Source organism: Dermacentor silvarum, chromosome 1 (assembly GCF_013339745.2).
Source record: "Dermacentor silvarum isolate Dsil-2018 chromosome 1, BIME_Dsil_1.4, whole genome shotgun sequence".
Lineage (NCBI taxonomy): Eukaryota > Metazoa > Arthropoda > Arachnida > Ixodida > Ixodidae > Dermacentor > Dermacentor silvarum.
Genome location: NC_051154.1, coordinates 192,503,944 through 192,521,260, shown reverse-complemented (window position 1 = coordinate 192,521,260; position 17,317 = coordinate 192,503,944). Strand labels below are relative to the sequence as shown.

The following is a 17,317-nucleotide window of genomic DNA, read 5'->3' as shown; positions in this document are numbered from 1 at the left end:
TTCTACGCGCTGTTGCGAATGGTGATTTCCGTGTGTCCATTAAAGGTTCCATGTATGGTGCCGTGCCAGGTGCCAAGAGGAGGAGTTATCCAGGGAGATTAGAAAACTGTTTTATATACACTGTACATGGTATTTTACAAGAAGGGCTCCATGATATTTGAGCCGTCTACGTGCTAACATCTTTGCATGTGGTAGCGTTTACATCTCCGAGCGTTCTACATGGTCGAGCGTGCTCTACATCGTCAAGCGTGCTCTACATGGTCAAGCCTCTCGCGTCCCTACATGGTGAAGCCTCAAGCGTCTCTTCACAACACTCAAGTCCCCTGTTTTATCCCTTCTGTTTCCCTCTTTCACTCGACGAGGGAATACACTGCAGTTCTTTTAGCCAATCAGCATCTTGGATCAGGTGGCCATATCCCGCACGTGATGTGTCGTCGTTTCCCGCCGGGCCCCGCCTCCAATCTTGCCAGGTCGCCCCCGAACACAGGCAGCGGTTGACACCTTGGGAACCGAACGTTGAGGTCGTTCCCCCGGGATTGCCAGACACTGGCCCCTTTGAAGATTCGCCTCTCCATAACGGTCAGTTCGCGGAACCAGGGGGGGCGGTGGCTGTCTCGAAAGGGCGCCAGTTGGCACGCCGCAGTCGGCGCCGAGCCTCGTCGTGGTTCGGGCGGCGCTGGTAATTGACGGAGCCGCACCAAAGGGCGACGCCGCCGTTTAGCGACGCCTGAGGTAGCCTGGAGACCAACTGCTAATCCCTCAGTCCCAGGTGACAATTCTCAGCCGCGCGAAAGGGTCGCCAGGTGGGCGCGTCTGCGTCGGCGCCAGCCTCCTTTGTCTCGAAGGACCGCCAGACACAACAGCACCCCCGCCGCCAGATGATGCATCGGGAGGGCGAGTTGTTCCATGCAGCTCGACCGGTTTGATGCCTGCTTCGCTCAAAGCCATGGGGCCGCTGCTTCCAGGAATGATGATCTTCCCGCCAAAGGCCTCTTCATAGGTGGGCTCTGACTGGGCTGCAGAAATGCAAGATGACAAGCTCCAAGGAGCGACCTTTGTCAGCCACACACAATGCTGCAAGCGCCACTGCAAGCCACTCTCATCGCCAGACTCTACCAATTCCAAAAATCTGACAACCCCCTATCTAAAGAAAACCCTGAAACATCAGGTGCTCGTTGATCCGGACAAGTACCAAAAAACTTCCGATGATGTGTCTTCGGAAACAGACACCATCTGGGTTAATGTAATGAAGCTAAGTTATTATGAATTAGAGCCTCCACAGATCAGGAAGGCGATGGGAGAGCTGGCCTTCAGTAATTCATAGTCCGTAACACTTAGCACAAAAAAGCTACACAATCATTACATAATGCCGAGATACTAAATCAGCAAATAAGAAAACCATCTATCCCGTGCCCAAAGTGGCTCACAAGGCCTAACTTATTCTGCATTTTCCCCTGCGCACTTCGAAATTGCGCTGCTTTAATGCTATAAGCTCCATCTGAGCAGGTGGCCGTATTCATATGACATACCCCTTTGTAAGACGTTGAAGACAAAATAAGTCTATCGCTAAAGGCGATCCGCGCAACCAGTTTCTAACGCGCGGTCCTCTCCACGTGCGTGCGGGAACAACCATCCGACGCTTTCCAAAATCAGCTGTCACGTTTTCATGAAAGCAAACAAAACATGACGCGACACTAACTCGCGCGAAAACTCCGGTCATCAACTTGCGCAACCTGCGCGTGACCTTCTAAACTTTTTGTAACCCTGACACTGTTTGCAATACAATTCTTTATCTGTCGCCGCGTACACACTCCCCTTTAAATCGTGGGTCTAACCTGAGCCGGAAAGGTTAACAACATAACAAAAAAACTGCGGCATTCTTTACGCCTGTCAAACTTTCAAAACTGAACTCAATCTCGGGCAGACAGAATACAAAAGAAGAAAAAATCCTACCCGTCTTCCTGTTTTCTCTGTTTTCGGGCCTCAAACGCACCCCTTTCTTTCAAACGCACTCGAGGGGGTCGCGCATTCCGGGGATTTCGCAAGGCGCCGTCGCGAAGAAGGCAAAAGCCACTAATTCGCCTGACACATCCGGTAGCTGTGACTTTAGGACAACCGCCTCCAAGTACGGGGAGGGAGATACATTGACAGACCTGTGCGCGCACTTTCCAGTTATCTGCTCGGCAGACTCCTTTCTTTTCCCCTGCGAGTGATCGGCCATTGTGACAGCCTACAGGACGCTTCCCTTTGTCCCTCTGCCTACTATGCGTTGTACGAGATGCGGTTAGGCGACGTTCACCACGCCTGAATCTTCGCGAAACTCTCCTTTTCGCGACGTGCGTCACGCCGGTCCCTGACCGCAGCAAACGCCTAAGCTTGGGGTTTACCCTCCTTCGCTTTTTCACGCTCTCTGTCTGGACTCTGACCCTAGCGAATTTGCCCCTGTCGCTTTGGCGCTTCGCATGTTTGATTCCAAGCGCCTCGACCGCGTCCGCCGTTCTCGTTTTGCGCCTACGCCTTTTCTGTTTGGCATGCATCGTAGAGTCTGCAGTTTCGGCACACGCGCTTGAAATTTCCTTGCCCCTTTGGGTTTCACAGTGCGACTGCCGTTCTAATAGAGCAGAACCAGATTTGACCTTTGAGCAAGTTAGCTCGTCATTAAGTCTATCTTCAGGTGGTCTAGCTCCATCACTGCCGTCGATAGCATGCCAAACTTCTCGCTGGCCTTCGAAGTCGGCCTCTGTTTTCAAAACAGCCTTACTAAATGGCGAAACAAGCGTTTCTTCGCGCTTGTCACTGTTTCCGTCAACTACTGGCACCACAGCCCTCTCAGCGCTGTCTGAACTAGCTTTGTTGTTCTCATCCTGGCCTTCGCAGTCGGCCACGAATTCTAGGGCGGGAAAACCACAGCTCTCTTCGGTGACCGTATTCACCTCGCTTCCGGCTACTAACCCGTCTAACTCATCACTGCTTACAGCTGCCTCTGGAATCGTTCCATGGTCCTGTGACCGCTGCTCAATAGGGAATGCGCCTATCAGTCTCTGAGTCTCCTCACGTGCTTTCGCCCTGAAAGCTCCCTTGCTGGTGGTGGATTTTCCCGGTTCCCTCAGCATTTGCTCCGACCTATTCGAGAAGCAATGCGTGACCTTGTCTGGCAGACTGGCCGAAATTGCCGCCGCCGTACCCACTTGGCCTAAAGGGCCTTCCGTTTCTGGTGCGGGTGGTCCCCCGCTCTCTTCGCTTTGTGTGTGTGCCACTTGCATCACACCTTTTCCAAAGCTTTCTACACTAGTCATCTCAGTGCTAATGTTACCTTCGACAGGCTCGGCTTTTTCACTGTCTTTTGGGCCTTCGAAGTCGGCCTGCCATGCTACACCAAAGCGCCTGAACAAAGCCCTCTTAGCCCTGTCGTAGTCGCGCGCTTTCTCCTCGGACAAACAATGCATAAAACACGCGCCGACACTAAACGGGAGAAGTGCTCCTAATCGCTCGGCCCACAAGTCCCGGCTGACACCCTCTTTCTCACACACTCGTTCAAAACCGGCAAGGAAATTAACAATACCCTCGTCTGTTTCGAAAGTGTGGAGCTGGCGTCGCGCTGTCCGCCATCTGAGCATCTGATTTTCCCGTTCGAGCGCTTTCATCCTAAGAGCGTGCCGTTGCGCTGCCTCTTGCTCGCGCCTCTCGCGAATTTCGGCATCGTGCTTGCGCCTTTCTGCTTCTTCACGCTCGCGCCTCTCGCGCTTCTCAACAGCTTCAAGCTCGCGCCTCTTGCACTCCTCTGCCTTTTGCTTTCTTTCCTTAATTGTCTCCCAAGCCTCATCAGCTTCCTCGACCGTCACCTCTTCTACCTTCATGACGTCGAGAACCGCTTCTTTCGTTTTTGCGGAGTCGACCGAAATGCCTAACTCCTCGCAAATTAGAAGGAGGTCCTGCACTCTGAATTTCTCCATAGCGATCTTGTTTGCCTTCAAAATTCACCCTTCCTAAAATTCGCTATTTAAAGAAGGTGAATTTCCCAAAATGGTGCCCGCCAGAAAACACACAGTTACTCTCCTAGAAACTAGCTACTTGTACTAGAGAGTTCTGGCGACATGAAGCGCAAACTCAGGCCCTAAGCCCGTCCTTATCGCTACCACATCGGGAGATCGCAGAATTTCCTCTCTTCGCTTGCGAAACAATTTTCCTGGCCTCTCCGGCCTTCTCCCAACTCACTTCCTCATTCTGTAAAAGCTCCAATTGTTGACTTTTGCCTACCGCAGGGACAACCAAAATGCCCATCGGCTCACAACATTTGAGGAGTTCCTGGATTTCAAACTTATCCGTATTTACAGTGCACCCTGTGTTTCTTCCCCTTAGTAACTTAGCCCACGAGACACTATATTCTTGGTCTGCGAGATGAAATCACTAACGACACCAAATCATCATTACCGACTTAGTAACCTGCGCTAATGAGTCTGGCGAAAAGAGAAGCAAACACGTAGCACTCACCACACCGATGTAACCAACGCAGGCCGATCCCATAAGCTGCCAGCCACTGTTGCGAATGGTGATTTCCGTGTGTCCATTAAAGGTTCCATGTATGGTGCCGTGCCAGGTGCCAAGAGGAGGAGTTATCCAGGGAGATTAGAAAACTGTTTTATATACACTGTACATGGTATTTTACAAGAAGGGCTCCATGATATTTGAGCCGTCTACGTGCTAACATCTTTGCATGTGGTAGCGTTTACATCTCCGAGCGTTCTACATGGTCGAGCGTGCTCTACATCGTCAAGCGTGCTCTACATGGTCAAGCCTCTCGCGTCCCTACATGGTGAAGCCTCAAGCGTCTCTTCACAACACTCAAGTCCCCTGTTTTATCCCTTCTGTTTCCCTCTTTCACTCGACGAGGGAATACACTGCAGTTCTTTTAGCCAATCAGCATCTTGGATCAGGTGGCCATATCCCGCACGTGATGTGTCATCGTTTCCCGCCGGGCCCCGCCTCCAATCTTGCCAGGTCGCCCCCGAACACAGGCAGCGGTTGACACCTTGGGAACCGAACGTTGAGGTCGTTCCCCCGGGATTGCCAGACACTGGCCCCTTTGAAGATTCGCCTCTCCATAACGGTCAGTTCGCGGAACCAGGGGGGGCGGTGGCTGTCTCGAAAGGGCGCCAGTTGGCACGCCGCAGTCGGCGCCGAGCCTCGTCGTGGTTCGGGCGGCGCTGGTAATTGACGGAGCCGCACCAAAGGGCGACGCCGCCGTTTAGCGACGCCTGAGGTAGCCTGGAGACCAACTGCTAATCCCTCAGTCCCAGGTGACAATTCTCAGCCGCGCGAAAGGGTCGCCAGGTGGGCGCGTCTGCGTCGGCGCCAGCCTCCTTTGTCTCGAAGGACCGCCAGACACAACAGCGCCGAGCTCCCGCTCCGGACATCGCGCGTTCAGCTCGCTAGTGTGGGTTCCAGCCCCTACCCCTTGACTGACACCGAAACTCGCGTCGAAGTACCAGGGCTCATACCGCGTGATGTGAGTGAGTGAAATAACTTTTTTTCAGGAGGTCCGGCGAGGACGCGAACTCGTCGCGCACCCGGCTAGTCCCACGTCGGGACCGGCAGGTCTAGCCCACCGGTCACGGGCACGCCGGACAGCCAGGATTTGCTTGTCTAGAGCGGGGCTACGCAGAAGCGAGTCCCATTCCTCCTTGCTGAACTTGGGGTATCTCGACCCGCACCAAACGCCTCCAGTCAACTATATCGGGGAACCCCTCGAGCTACCTTTGGATCATCGCCGTCGAGGACGCGACACTGTGCATGTCCGGCATCTCAAGCCGTACTATGATCCGCCTGTGTTGGCCTACCCCTGGGTCGCCGGGACGGCTTCCTTTTCCGCGGGGGAGATAACTGTACTGTAAAATAAGGAGCAGTGGGTATGTGGCTATAGAGAGAACGACGACGAGAGAGATAGTGATCCTTATTAGACTCCGATAATCTTTTTTTCTTCAATCACCCGATTCTTGGCCAATCCCCCATAGTGGGTACGAGCCACTCTCGAAGGCAAGCAAGCAAGCAAACCTTGTTTCGGTGCTCGATCGGCTGTGCTAACTCTCGCTGCTCTATCGTTCTAGTCGCGAACGCTTACTTCCCAAAGTGCTTCGCGACATTGTGTTTATTGCCACGCATAACACTGCGTCGGTCGCGTGCCTTGGTAGTCGCCAACCATGATCGCGTCGATAGCGACCGCCTTTTCGTCCGCAGCAAACGATAGTTTCGTTTTGACTCGCTGCGTGCGTCGGCCGCGTGCCTTCAGAATCGCAAGGTTGAACTGCACCGGTTGCGGCAAACAATTAATAGTTTCGTTCTAACTTGCAGCTAAATTGTCAAGGATGAGGCGCACCGGCTACATCGCGATCGACGGACGATCTGTTGACGACCAGCTTCACTGGCTAAAAATAATCAGTATGTGCGCGCGGTAATGAAAAGCGTGTCTCATCTGAAGGCGCGCGCCGCGGCCGCGAAGGAAGCCAGGAGACCTTCGCCGTTGCGAGCGCTAATCAGTCACGAGATGACGAGAATTGCAGCTTCCGCACTGCTTTTGGGCAAAATAAAGACGATTTGCTGATTCAGTAACTAAAAGCGTGTTGACGTAGCATCCCAGACAACGCACAACATCCCCCGGACGTCCGCAAAATATCCTGACATCCCACGTCCTATGAAAGACGTCCCATGGGACGTAGAATTAAGTGCAAGTCCCAACAATGAATAATTGTGGACGCTATCGGGGTGTGTTAGCAGTGTTGACCGGCAGCACGTTTGAAACGCACAGAAAACGGCCCAATACGCTGTGCATTAATTTCGTTTTTATTTTCGCGACTAAACCAAGCACGCTGATGAACCATATATTGGTAACATATGCAGTTCATGCACACCTTCAGGGCCAATTATTCCCGTACAAATTATAAATATTGCATTTCCTCCCTGTCAGTAATGTAACGCAAATTGCGCCGGATTGTTCATGACATGTTCCATCCACCATCCATCCCGCATCCAGATAACATCTGTGGAATCTCACATGTGCTCTTGGAACAAAGGAACGACAACACAGTGGTGCAAACAAGCAAAGGGGCATTTATTGCGCCTTTCATACCCCAATCCACACTAGCCGAATTACAACCAATAGAACATCCACATGGGCGCGCGACAAATCAAGGAAGTCCGACTCACCGCGACCCGACAGCGTGCGAATATGTTCGCCCCATGCTGTGACACCATCGCCTAGTCGTTCACGTGTACGGTCACGCGAACGGTGGCGCGTTCGAACGATCAGTGTTCGTCCATACCGGTGTCCTGCTCTTAGCCTCGCGGGACGGTCCCGCGAAGCGTGCTGGCGCACGCGCGAAACGTTCGCGCATGTTGGTCGCCGATCCCAAGCCAACGAGAGAGCGCCTTCGACCTTTTTATCCCAAGTCACCCCGCCGTTCGGTGGCGTTAGCATCGCGACACTCGCGCCATCTCTCGCAATGCGCCTCAACCACTACGACCACCGCCAGCGCTTAGCCACGCGGAGAAGCCGGATTACGGGAGACGCGTGAGAGTCGCGCATCCCCACATCCCCCCAACCTTAAATCACTACACATACTCCGGCGAAACATGTCACACAGTCTATTAACGCGCGCGTCGCGAACGAAAGTTAGTACATGCGAGGCCGCGCCGAGGACATGTCCACACGTTTTCCACAACATGCGAGCCGACATCGTCTCTGGGGTGCACCGCTGGCGTCCGTTGGTCACAGCACCACCTTTGCATATTCGATGGCACGACTCCAGCCCAGGACTCCGGAAACGGCGACGCAGAAGTCGGCACGAGCAAGCGTCGCTTGCGTCGACGCGCCCTGCCGGCGAGAGCCGCTGGTGATTGCCGGCTCTTTTCCCAGCCGCCGAGGGTAGCGAGCCGGACACAGGCGGCCGCCGAAATCGCTGCGCCGAACTGGCCACAGGCATCTGCATTGCCAGGGGTGGCTCGTTCGTAGGCCGGGGCAGCAGCGCAGACGATGTGCAGGTGACAGCAAACCAGGGGTGACTCCGCTCACGCTGCGTACACTCAACGCGCTCGACAAAACACTAAAGTAGCGCAAGGGAGAGGAATTCGGCATACGCATTGCCCACGTGGTACGATGTTCAATTCGGCTAGCAAAATTTCGGGCGGCATTTCAGATGCTATGTTCACGTGAACAAATCAATTAATTTCTTGAGTCGAACGAGAATTTCAATTCGTGCGAGGCGAACTAATGAGGGAAGCAATGTGCGACACCTCAACACCACGGTCCACCAGGTTGTGTCCCTCAATGGACCCTCAACGTGCGACAGGCAGCTTTGTAAGCCTTAGGCTAATGCGTCGCTACTTCGACAACAACCGGCATCCAAAAAAAGAAAACATCACCCAAAATGGGCACAACAGGCAGCCGCGAGGAGACGTTAGCTCTGTGACGTGGTCCTACTCCGCTCGGTGCACACAGCATCCGAGTTGACGTCGCCCACCGTCCCAGAAGGTGTCGGAGCGCCCGGTGCCAGGCCACAATACCAGTCAGCCCATAGCGGCACCCGTGGCCCGCGGCCACCCGGCTCCCTGAGCCGCGACTTCCGAAGTCAGAGATAGAAGAAGCTATTTACATAAGAAATTCGGACCACCCACGAGGCTTCCGTACTCACTCGCTTCAGGCTTGCCAATACTCAGCGGGCGCTCGGCCTCGCTCTCCCAGGATGCAGACCACGTGGCTCTCGTACCGACGAGTGTACTTCAAAACACTCGCGAAAAGGCTTAGCATGTTGAAAAGTTCAAACACGCTACAGCAACCGTCGCCTCTCTCAAGAAAGCACGCCGCCGACACTAGCGATCAAAATCCACGCTAGGACTACGCTTCGGTTGAAACATCTCGAACTGAGCAAAACTGTTAAAATTATCGTCCGATGCCCCAAGAGGTCCACGTTGGGCAGCCAGATGTGGGGTCTCACATGTTCTCTTGGGACAAAGGAACGACAACACAGTAGTGCAAACAATCAAAAGGGCATTTATTGCGCCTTTCATACACCAATGCACACTAGCCGAATTACAACCAATAGAACATTCACATTGGCGCGCGACAAATCAAGGAAGTCCGACTCACCGCGACCCGACAGCGAGCGAATATGTTCGCCCCATGCTGTGACAGCATCGCCTAGTCGTTCACGTGTACGGTCACGCGAACGGTGGCGCGTTCGAACGATCCGTGTTCGTCCATACCGGTGTCCTGCTCTTAGCCTCGCGAGACGGTCCCGCGAAGCGTGCTGGCGCACGCGCGAAACGTTCGCGCGTGTTGGTCGCCGATCCCACGCCAACGAGAGCGCCATAGAATAAAGAGCCAACTTTGAGAGCGCGTTCGACCTTTTTATCCCAAGTCACCCCGCCGTTCGGTGGCGTTAGCGTCGCGACACTCGCGCCATCTCTCGCAATGCGCCGCAACCACTACGACCACCGCCAGCGCTTAGCCACGCGGAGAAGCCGGATTACGGGAGACGCGAGCTATGCGGGGAAAACAACATCAGGGGACGCGTGAGAGTCGCGCATCCCCACACATCCGAAAAAGACCCGGCCGGGACCTCCATGGGACATCTTTCGGTGTTTCAGATGGGAGGCTTTCTGGATTAGCTTAGGAAGTTTTATGAACATCCCTAGGATCTCCTCAACATCCTTACAAGGACGTCCATCAAACATCCTTAGGATGTTAGCGCGTTGTCTGGGATGTTTTTCTTGATACCCTCGATAATTCGACATTCGGTTAATTTGGACATTTTTTTCCGATCAAGTGAAATCCGAATTAACAAGGTTTTACTGTATAGCAGTTAAGTTATATTTGTGTACGATGCAATTTAGAGTAAATGCGGTAGGTATACTGTTGCATCGGACCTGAAGTTGGTTCACAGCTGCCCGCAGATGGGTTTTTAGCTCTCTGGTAAACTTGATTTCACCAACTGTAACTGAATACCGAGAAAAAACAAAAACAAAAAAACTTGGCATTCTTTTTTTCGGATAAATCTAAAAGCGCTGAACTTTGACAACTAAGCCTATAATAGAGAAAGGTACAGTCAAGTTTACGGACCACGGGATCTCGGAAAACGTTCAATTCCTGAGCAGCCTGTCGCAGTATCCAGTAACCTCGTTAATTCGGAAGATCGGATAATTCGGACTCGTCCTCTGGTCCCGGCAGGCATATGCATTATTAAACTCGCGTTAATTCGGACAAGTTTCGGGGCTCGGCGAGCAAGAAGCACCGCAAATGTGCGACGCAAAAGAGCAAAAAACGGCGCGACCGTCCAACCGAAACGCAGTGGCGGAGTCTGCATCGCAAGTCATCATCGGAAATCGTACGTGAATGACAAGGACGCCGGAACGCTTCCTGTCTATTTGTGCCTTTAAAGCCTTTATTCTTGCATTTACCGCTCCGCATAATTGCGTAGTCGCCATCCATGATCGCGCGAATAGCGGCCGCGGTTTCTTCTGCAGCGGTTGCGGCAAATGGTAGTTTCGTTTTGACTCGGCACGCACGCGCTTCGGCCGCTTGCCTTCAGCACCGCAAAGTCGCCGTTCATAATCGCGTCGATAGCGGCCACGGTTTCCTCCGCAGCGGTTGCGGCAAACAGTTGTTTCGTTTTGACTCGGGCTTACAGCAATGACAACGCGGAGGCACTAAAACGCCTCACAAAGGGCACCCTCAACTTCTCCGGGATCATATCACGGGTCGCTAGCAAAAGGGACGGACTGAAAGAGGACAACCTCATGAAAGCATTTCACGCTTTCCTCATCAGCCACGTAACTTACGCCGCTCCCTTCCTCAACTGGAAGAAGACGGAGCTGAACAAAATCGACACACTAATCAGAACAGGATTGGAAAAAGGTCCTAAGCCTCCCTAGAAACACTAGCACGGTACGACTCCTCCAATTGGGGCTGCACAACACGGCAACAGAACTCTTTGAAGCACAGCGAAACGCCCAAATTAGTCGGCTCTCACTCACAAAGGCGGGCATCGAGATATTACTAGAAGCAGACATACTCTTCATGCCACCAGAGAAGTCGCAACTATGCACAAATGCCAAGAGGTCAGTAACTGTTGATGCAATCCCAAGAAACATACACCCGACCCACAACGAAAGGCGGAGAAAAGCGAGAGCGAAGGCAATCCTTGGCAACATTAATCGTAACGAAACGCAAGTCCTCTTCGTTGACGCGGCCAGATATTGGAATCGAGGCGCATACGCGGTCTCTGTGGTGGACGCCCATGGATCACTCGTCAACGCAGCCACGGTGGTTACCAACTTCACTCACGAAGCAGAAGAAATGGCCATCGCGGTGGTCCTTCGAAGCTGCCAAGAAGCCTCCGTCATTTACTCGGACTCAAGAACAGCCATCAGAACCTTCTCGGCGGCCCTCGTCTCTAGGAAAGCAGCTACGGTGGTCAACAAAATCTTCCAAGAAACGGGAGGAGATAACCTCACGTTCCCACACACCACATGGTTCCCGGCCCACATGGGCAACATTTCCGGACCTCCTGACTGTAATTCGAACGAGCGGGCACACCAACTGGCGCGAGAACTCGCATTCCGCGTCTGCGGTCCGCCCCCTCGCTTCAACCCAGCCTGGAGGGATTTAGACAACAAAGACCCGTTTGTATCATACCACGAAATCACTTCAAATCATAGGTTAGCACGAAGAATTTTTCCTCCTCCTCACCAAAACCTCACAAAAGCACAGGCCGTCACTTAGACAGTTGCAGACTAGGACATACATCACACCAACAACACTAAGCAGGATCAATCCTGACTTTCCTACTGCATGCCCACACTGCGGCCACGAATACAACTTCGAACACATGCTCTGGCTGTGCCCTGCCAACGCGGGCACGAACTTTCCTGACCAGTCCTCCTGGGACTCAGCGCTCAGAAGTAAGAGCTCATCGCTCAGCTCAAGGCTGTCCAGAGGGCCCGGGCCGTCGCCGAAGGACTCTGTCTACCGGCCCCGACCTGGGTGGAGCCACCAGATCGATTGGCGGGGCCTCCGGCCCCGCTTTAATTTTCTCCTCAGGACCTCAATAAAGTTCGTACTCACTCACTGACTCGGTGCCAAGCTGTCGAGGATGAAGAGCACCGGCTACATCGCGATGGACGGACGATCTGTTGGCGATCAGCTAGCTCACTGGCGAAAAAATAATCGGGGTGCGCGCGCGGTAGTGTAAAGCGTGTCGCAAATAAAGGCGCGCGCAGCGAAGGAAGTCGCGAGGCCTCGATGGCCGCTGCGAGAGCCACTGAGTCGCAGAGATGACAACTGCTGATTCCGCACTGCTTTTGTGCCAAATACTAACAGGATTTGCTCATTCATTTACTTAAAGCGTGTTGACGTAGCAAGCATTTGCTTATCGCTTTCTGGATACCCTCGATAATGCGACATTCGGTTAATTCGAACATTTTTCTCGGACTAGTCGTTGATAAACCATCAAGAGGTCAGAAGTATTCAACTTGAAGCTGATCAGTTACATGCAGAGCCAGCTGCTGATAATCAACAGAGCTTGAACAATTCGAACATTTTTCTCGGTCCTGTGAAATCCGCATTAACGAGGTTTTACCGTACGACAACGTTAGCATATTCTAGTCGAGGCCCGAAATACAAATACCAGACTGCGTTGTGAGGTTGCGGAGATATTCAGCTTTTTCTCAGATTCCATGGTCTGCAATATTTTGTGGTTGACTGTACATTTACAGAAATAAAACAGCCGACCCATTTTTCAAGTTGTATTCCAGCAAACCTTATCCGCTTTATTTGAAAAATTTCACTCTGCCAGTCCGGTGCAGAGCAAGTCACACAAGGCTCAGCTGCAGCTCTATTGGCCAAATTAACAATATAATCATCAAAGTACAGCTGAAGTCAACATGACAAAGGTAGAGATATTTGTAAATAAAAGGGACACTAAAGAGCTAAGCAGCAGTTAGGTTGGAGCTGCAGCAAGATGACCACTCTTACCATGACGGGAGGCTTGGCAAGTAAAAAAAGATGCAAACATGTGAAGAAATTTCTTTCTCTAAAAAAAAAAGGAAGTTTCAAAATGGCCTTATCGTCAGAAAATATTTTGAGAGGCACAATGTCACACTAACGTACCAGGTTTTGCCAAGGAGTTAAAGGGGAGTTTGGCGATGATCAACCTTTTCACACAAAATCAATAAAACAGCGCTTACTTTACCAGCCTGAACAGAGTAAACTCTTTGGTGTCCCTTTAACATGTATGTCAAGACCAAGTCCCAAGTTTGTGCAGCTGGTTCAGAAGGCCCTCTCAAGGAAAATTATGTATTGGCAAGTTAAACTACTGCTTTCTCACAGGCCTTTCACATTCTCCATGACCATGCAACAAGCCAGTCTTGCATAAAAAAACTGCACTTAGGTGACACTCCTCAAGAACAGTGAGGCATTCCTCTTCACCAAGCGTGACCAATACAACTGGGCAATAACCACTGGCACAGCACCTCAGTAAGACACGTTTCAAGCTATATTCAAGTACCTGCATCATCGTTTCAGTACCAACACTATGTAAATAAATGGTGAACCAAGACTATCATGCTCAAAAATCCATGGCCACTGTGCCAGACCAGTAGTGCCTGAACAATCCTTTAGGATTCTAGGTATTTCTTACTCTTTTCAGAGCATGCAGCAGGCTGCACCATGTGCGCTTTGATGAAGCGGCTGTGGAGTGCCCTTAGCATCCACAGTTACAAGTGCTGTGTATTGATGTGGTCCTTGATACAAAGACAGCACTGGAGACGTGCCAACAACGTCCACAAGAAGGTAAAACAGACATAACCTCCAAGTGAATGTCTAATCATCCTCGTATAGCTATGTCAAGCGCGGCAGACTTCTCACATTGCTGACAAGACAGCTGCTCACAGCTGACAGATGTCATGCTACCATCAGAAATAAAAACCTGTGTTTGAAGTAGTAGTAATAACAAATAATAATAATGGGGAAAAAAAAAAAACTGAAAACGAGGTCCCTTAACAGACAACTCCCATAACTCCCATGGTCAGCCGTTTCCTGTAATTTAAAAGTTTGTGGTATTGAAAGTGGGCTAGGCTTTTACATCATATCCCGTAAATATCAGTTTTAAACACATTCAACTTATATCAATACATTATGTATTTTGGACAGAAATGTTCTTTCAGTTTGCAGGACAATACTTAGGCACATGTGCGCTAGTGGCCTAGTCATGGCTCAAAATTAGATGTTGGCAAATTTAGAAGTCACTGCATACTGTCTCTTCCAAACATTTCTGGCCAACTGGGTGTAACCTTTGTAGAAAACATAAAATTGAACAGAAGGCATGTAGAGCCCAAGAAAGTAACAATTAACAGTTGTAAGAACCTAGGCTGAAACAATAGACCTAGCACACCAATAGAAAAACTACACTAGGCTTAAAAAGAAAATTAAAAGTAAACTTCTGCAATTGGGCTTATAACAAATCAAAAACTATTTTGGCGAAATCCATAAAAAAAAAAAGTGACACTAAAGCAAAACAATTCACATGAGACCTGTGCGACTGACGAGTAGCTGTTTTGCAGGACCCGAGTGATAAACCATCAAGAGGTCAGAAGTATTCAACTTGAAGCTGATCAGTTACATGCAGAGCCAGCTGCTGATAATCAACAGAGCTTGAAAATACCAATGAGCATAGCACGATCAGATTCTTGACTGAGGTGAAGAGCGTTACAAAGGAGATAGCTTGATGGTATGGCTGTCAAGACTGCAAAACATCACTCATACAACAGCTTCACTTTCGCCTGTCGTGAAAAGCAAAGGATGCTTTGCTAAGACTAAAAAGTCTGAATGAAAAACAAAAGAGCCACATGCACAGATGTATCAAGACAATAAAACATCCAATGAACTGGGGAGGACAATGAGAAAGCACTGTAGACAAGAGGGCTTCAAGAAGACAAAGTAAACAGTGATGCTGGAGTGGCAAAAGCATCATGAGGTGAGCGTTGCAGGGAGGCCAGTGGAGTCAAACTTCTTCAACGTTTGCCATTTCCATAGTTCATGCCTCGAATTGGTGCCTTAAAGTTGGCTGCTACTTGCTGCTGCAATTGGTAGGCCAGAGGGTGAATCTTGAAGCCATACAACCTGCACATAGGAAAAAGAATAAAGAAAATGCGAAGACAAGTTAATACCATTGTTTCAAGGGCAAATTCAGTGCCACCTGGAGTAATGCACATTGCTGCACTGAACATCCAATTTGGTGGGGCACTGTTATAAAGGAAAGTCATTTGCAAGTGAGAGTAATGTCAATGCACAATAATATTGCCACGCGCCTTCAAAGGGGGGCTGACGACGTTTATTGAGAGCAGCTGGGCTGTGGAGAAAACAGCGGCGATAGCGAACTATCGAGCGGGGCGGATAGCACGCGCACTTCTTTCTTCTTGCGCTTTTCCCTATTCCCACTACTACAGGTGACATTTCCCCCTTCCTCGGAAAGAGCATCCGCTTGATGCTCAAGAAGTGGTGTGGGAAAGGAAAAAAAAAAAAAAAAAAAAACAAAACAAAAAACAACAACAATAAAAAACAAAACACGCTCAATGAAGATGCTCGCGCACAGAACACAGCGAGATCAACAGCAGCGTAGCTAGAAACAATTCTCTACCTCTCTAGAAACGGAGAGGTAAGTGCATTAAGTGTAAATGGGAGCGTAAAAATCATGAACGCGCAACGTAGGGCTTCATGCGTACGACGTGAACTACGTCGGGGCTAGGTGGTTGTCGACGCCGTGTTTGCGCCGCACTGTCTGGAACGACTTCATAGTTCACGTCACTAATGCGGCGCAGCACTTTGTATGGGCCAAAATACCGGCTGAGAAACTTTTCACAATGCCCACGGCGGCGAACAGGGGTCCACACCAACACTTGGTCTCCGGGACTGTAGCGCACTTGCTGGTGATGGATGTTATAGCGCCGTGCATCTGCGTGTTGCTGCTCACCGATGTGCAGCCGCGCGAGCTGGCGAGCAGTGTCAGTAGTTAGGTGCTCGGCGTCGTGGCACGGAAGCATAGTGTCCAGCATCGTCTGTACTTTGCGGCCGTAGACGAGGCGAAATGGTGTGAAGCGCATTGTTTCTTGTATGGCGGTATTATATGCGAAGGTCACATAATGCAGGATACGATCCCATGTTTTGTGTTGGACGTCGATCGCCCAGACGACCGCGAGACACTCTTTTTCTGTAGTAGAGCAGGTCGCCTCGGCACGGGACAGCGAGCGGCTAGCATAAGCTATTACTCGTTCAATGCCGTCTTAACGTTGGACGAGTACTGCGCCAAGGCCGATGTTGCTGGCGTCAGTATGCACCTCGGTGTCAGCCTCTTCGTCGAAATGTGCCAGGACGGGTGCTGACTGCATGCGTTGGCGTAGTTCAGCGAAGGCCGCCTGTTGCGCATTCGTCCAGGCAAATGGCGTGTCATCCCTGGTAAGGCGAGTCAGGGGTTCCGCAATCTTCGAGAAGTTGTCGATGAAGCGGTGATAATACACACACATGCCCAGGAAGCGTCGGACGGCCTTCTTGTCGGCAGGAGGAGGAAAAGCTGCTACAGCGGCAAGCTTGTCGGGATCGGGTCGAACTCCTTTGGCGCTGACGACGTGTCCGAGAAACTTGAGCTCTTCATAACCGAAGTGGCACTTCTCTGGTTTAAGCGTGAGGTCAGCCGATCGGAGCGCTTCTAGCACATACCGCAGGCGATGAAGATGTTGCTCAAATGTTTCAGAAAAGACCACTACGTCGTCAAGATACACCCAAGGCAAGTCTGCCACTTCAATCCAGCAAGGACAGTATCCATCATTCGCTGTAAAGTTGCTGGGGCTGAACACAAACCGAAAGGGAGCACTCGAAATTCGTAAAGGCCATCGGTAGTCACAAAGGCAGTTTTCTCGCGGTCTTGTTCATCTACCTCGATCTGCCAGTATCCACTTTTCAAATCGAGTGACGAAAAGTACTGGGCATGCCGCAGTCTATCTGACGAGTCGTTGATACGTGGCAGTGGGTACACGTCCTTTTTAGTTACGTTGTTGAGCTTCCGGTAGTCGACGCAAAAGCGTAGCGTTCCGTGTTTCTTTTTGACAAGAACGACTGGAGACGACCATGAGCTGTTGGAAGGTTCGATCACACCGTCTTCAAGCATCTCCAGTACTTGCGTACGAATCGCTGCGTGTTCCTTTGCCGACACGCGGTAGGGCTGCTGGTGTATAGGGCGTGCGTCGTCGCATGTGATGATCCTGTGCCTTGTAA

General features: G+C 51.1%; 1 protein-coding gene across 5 annotated transcripts in view; it reads right to left on the bottom strand.

Annotated features, from left to right (window-relative positions):
• LOC119436572 (casein kinase II subunit beta) overlaps positions 1-17,317 on the bottom strand; it is a 76,845-nt gene that overhangs the window by 26,757 nt on the left and 32,771 nt on the right. Inside the window, exon 7 of one of the 5 annotated variants that reach the window (XR_007464302.1) lies at positions 13,431-15,169. The exons of 1 other annotated variant lie outside the window; for it this stretch is intronic. Coding sequence is in view for 1 of the 4 variants with exons in the window: in XM_037703453.2 (XP_037559381.1) it covers positions 15,061-15,169 (109 nt within the window). In the remaining 3 variants the exon portion in view is untranslated. Of the gene's footprint in view, positions 1-12,790; positions 15,170-17,317 lie in introns of those variants that run through there. 3 more of the 5 variants (XR_007464303.1, XR_007464304.1, XM_037703453.2) reach the window with 3 other exon arrangements.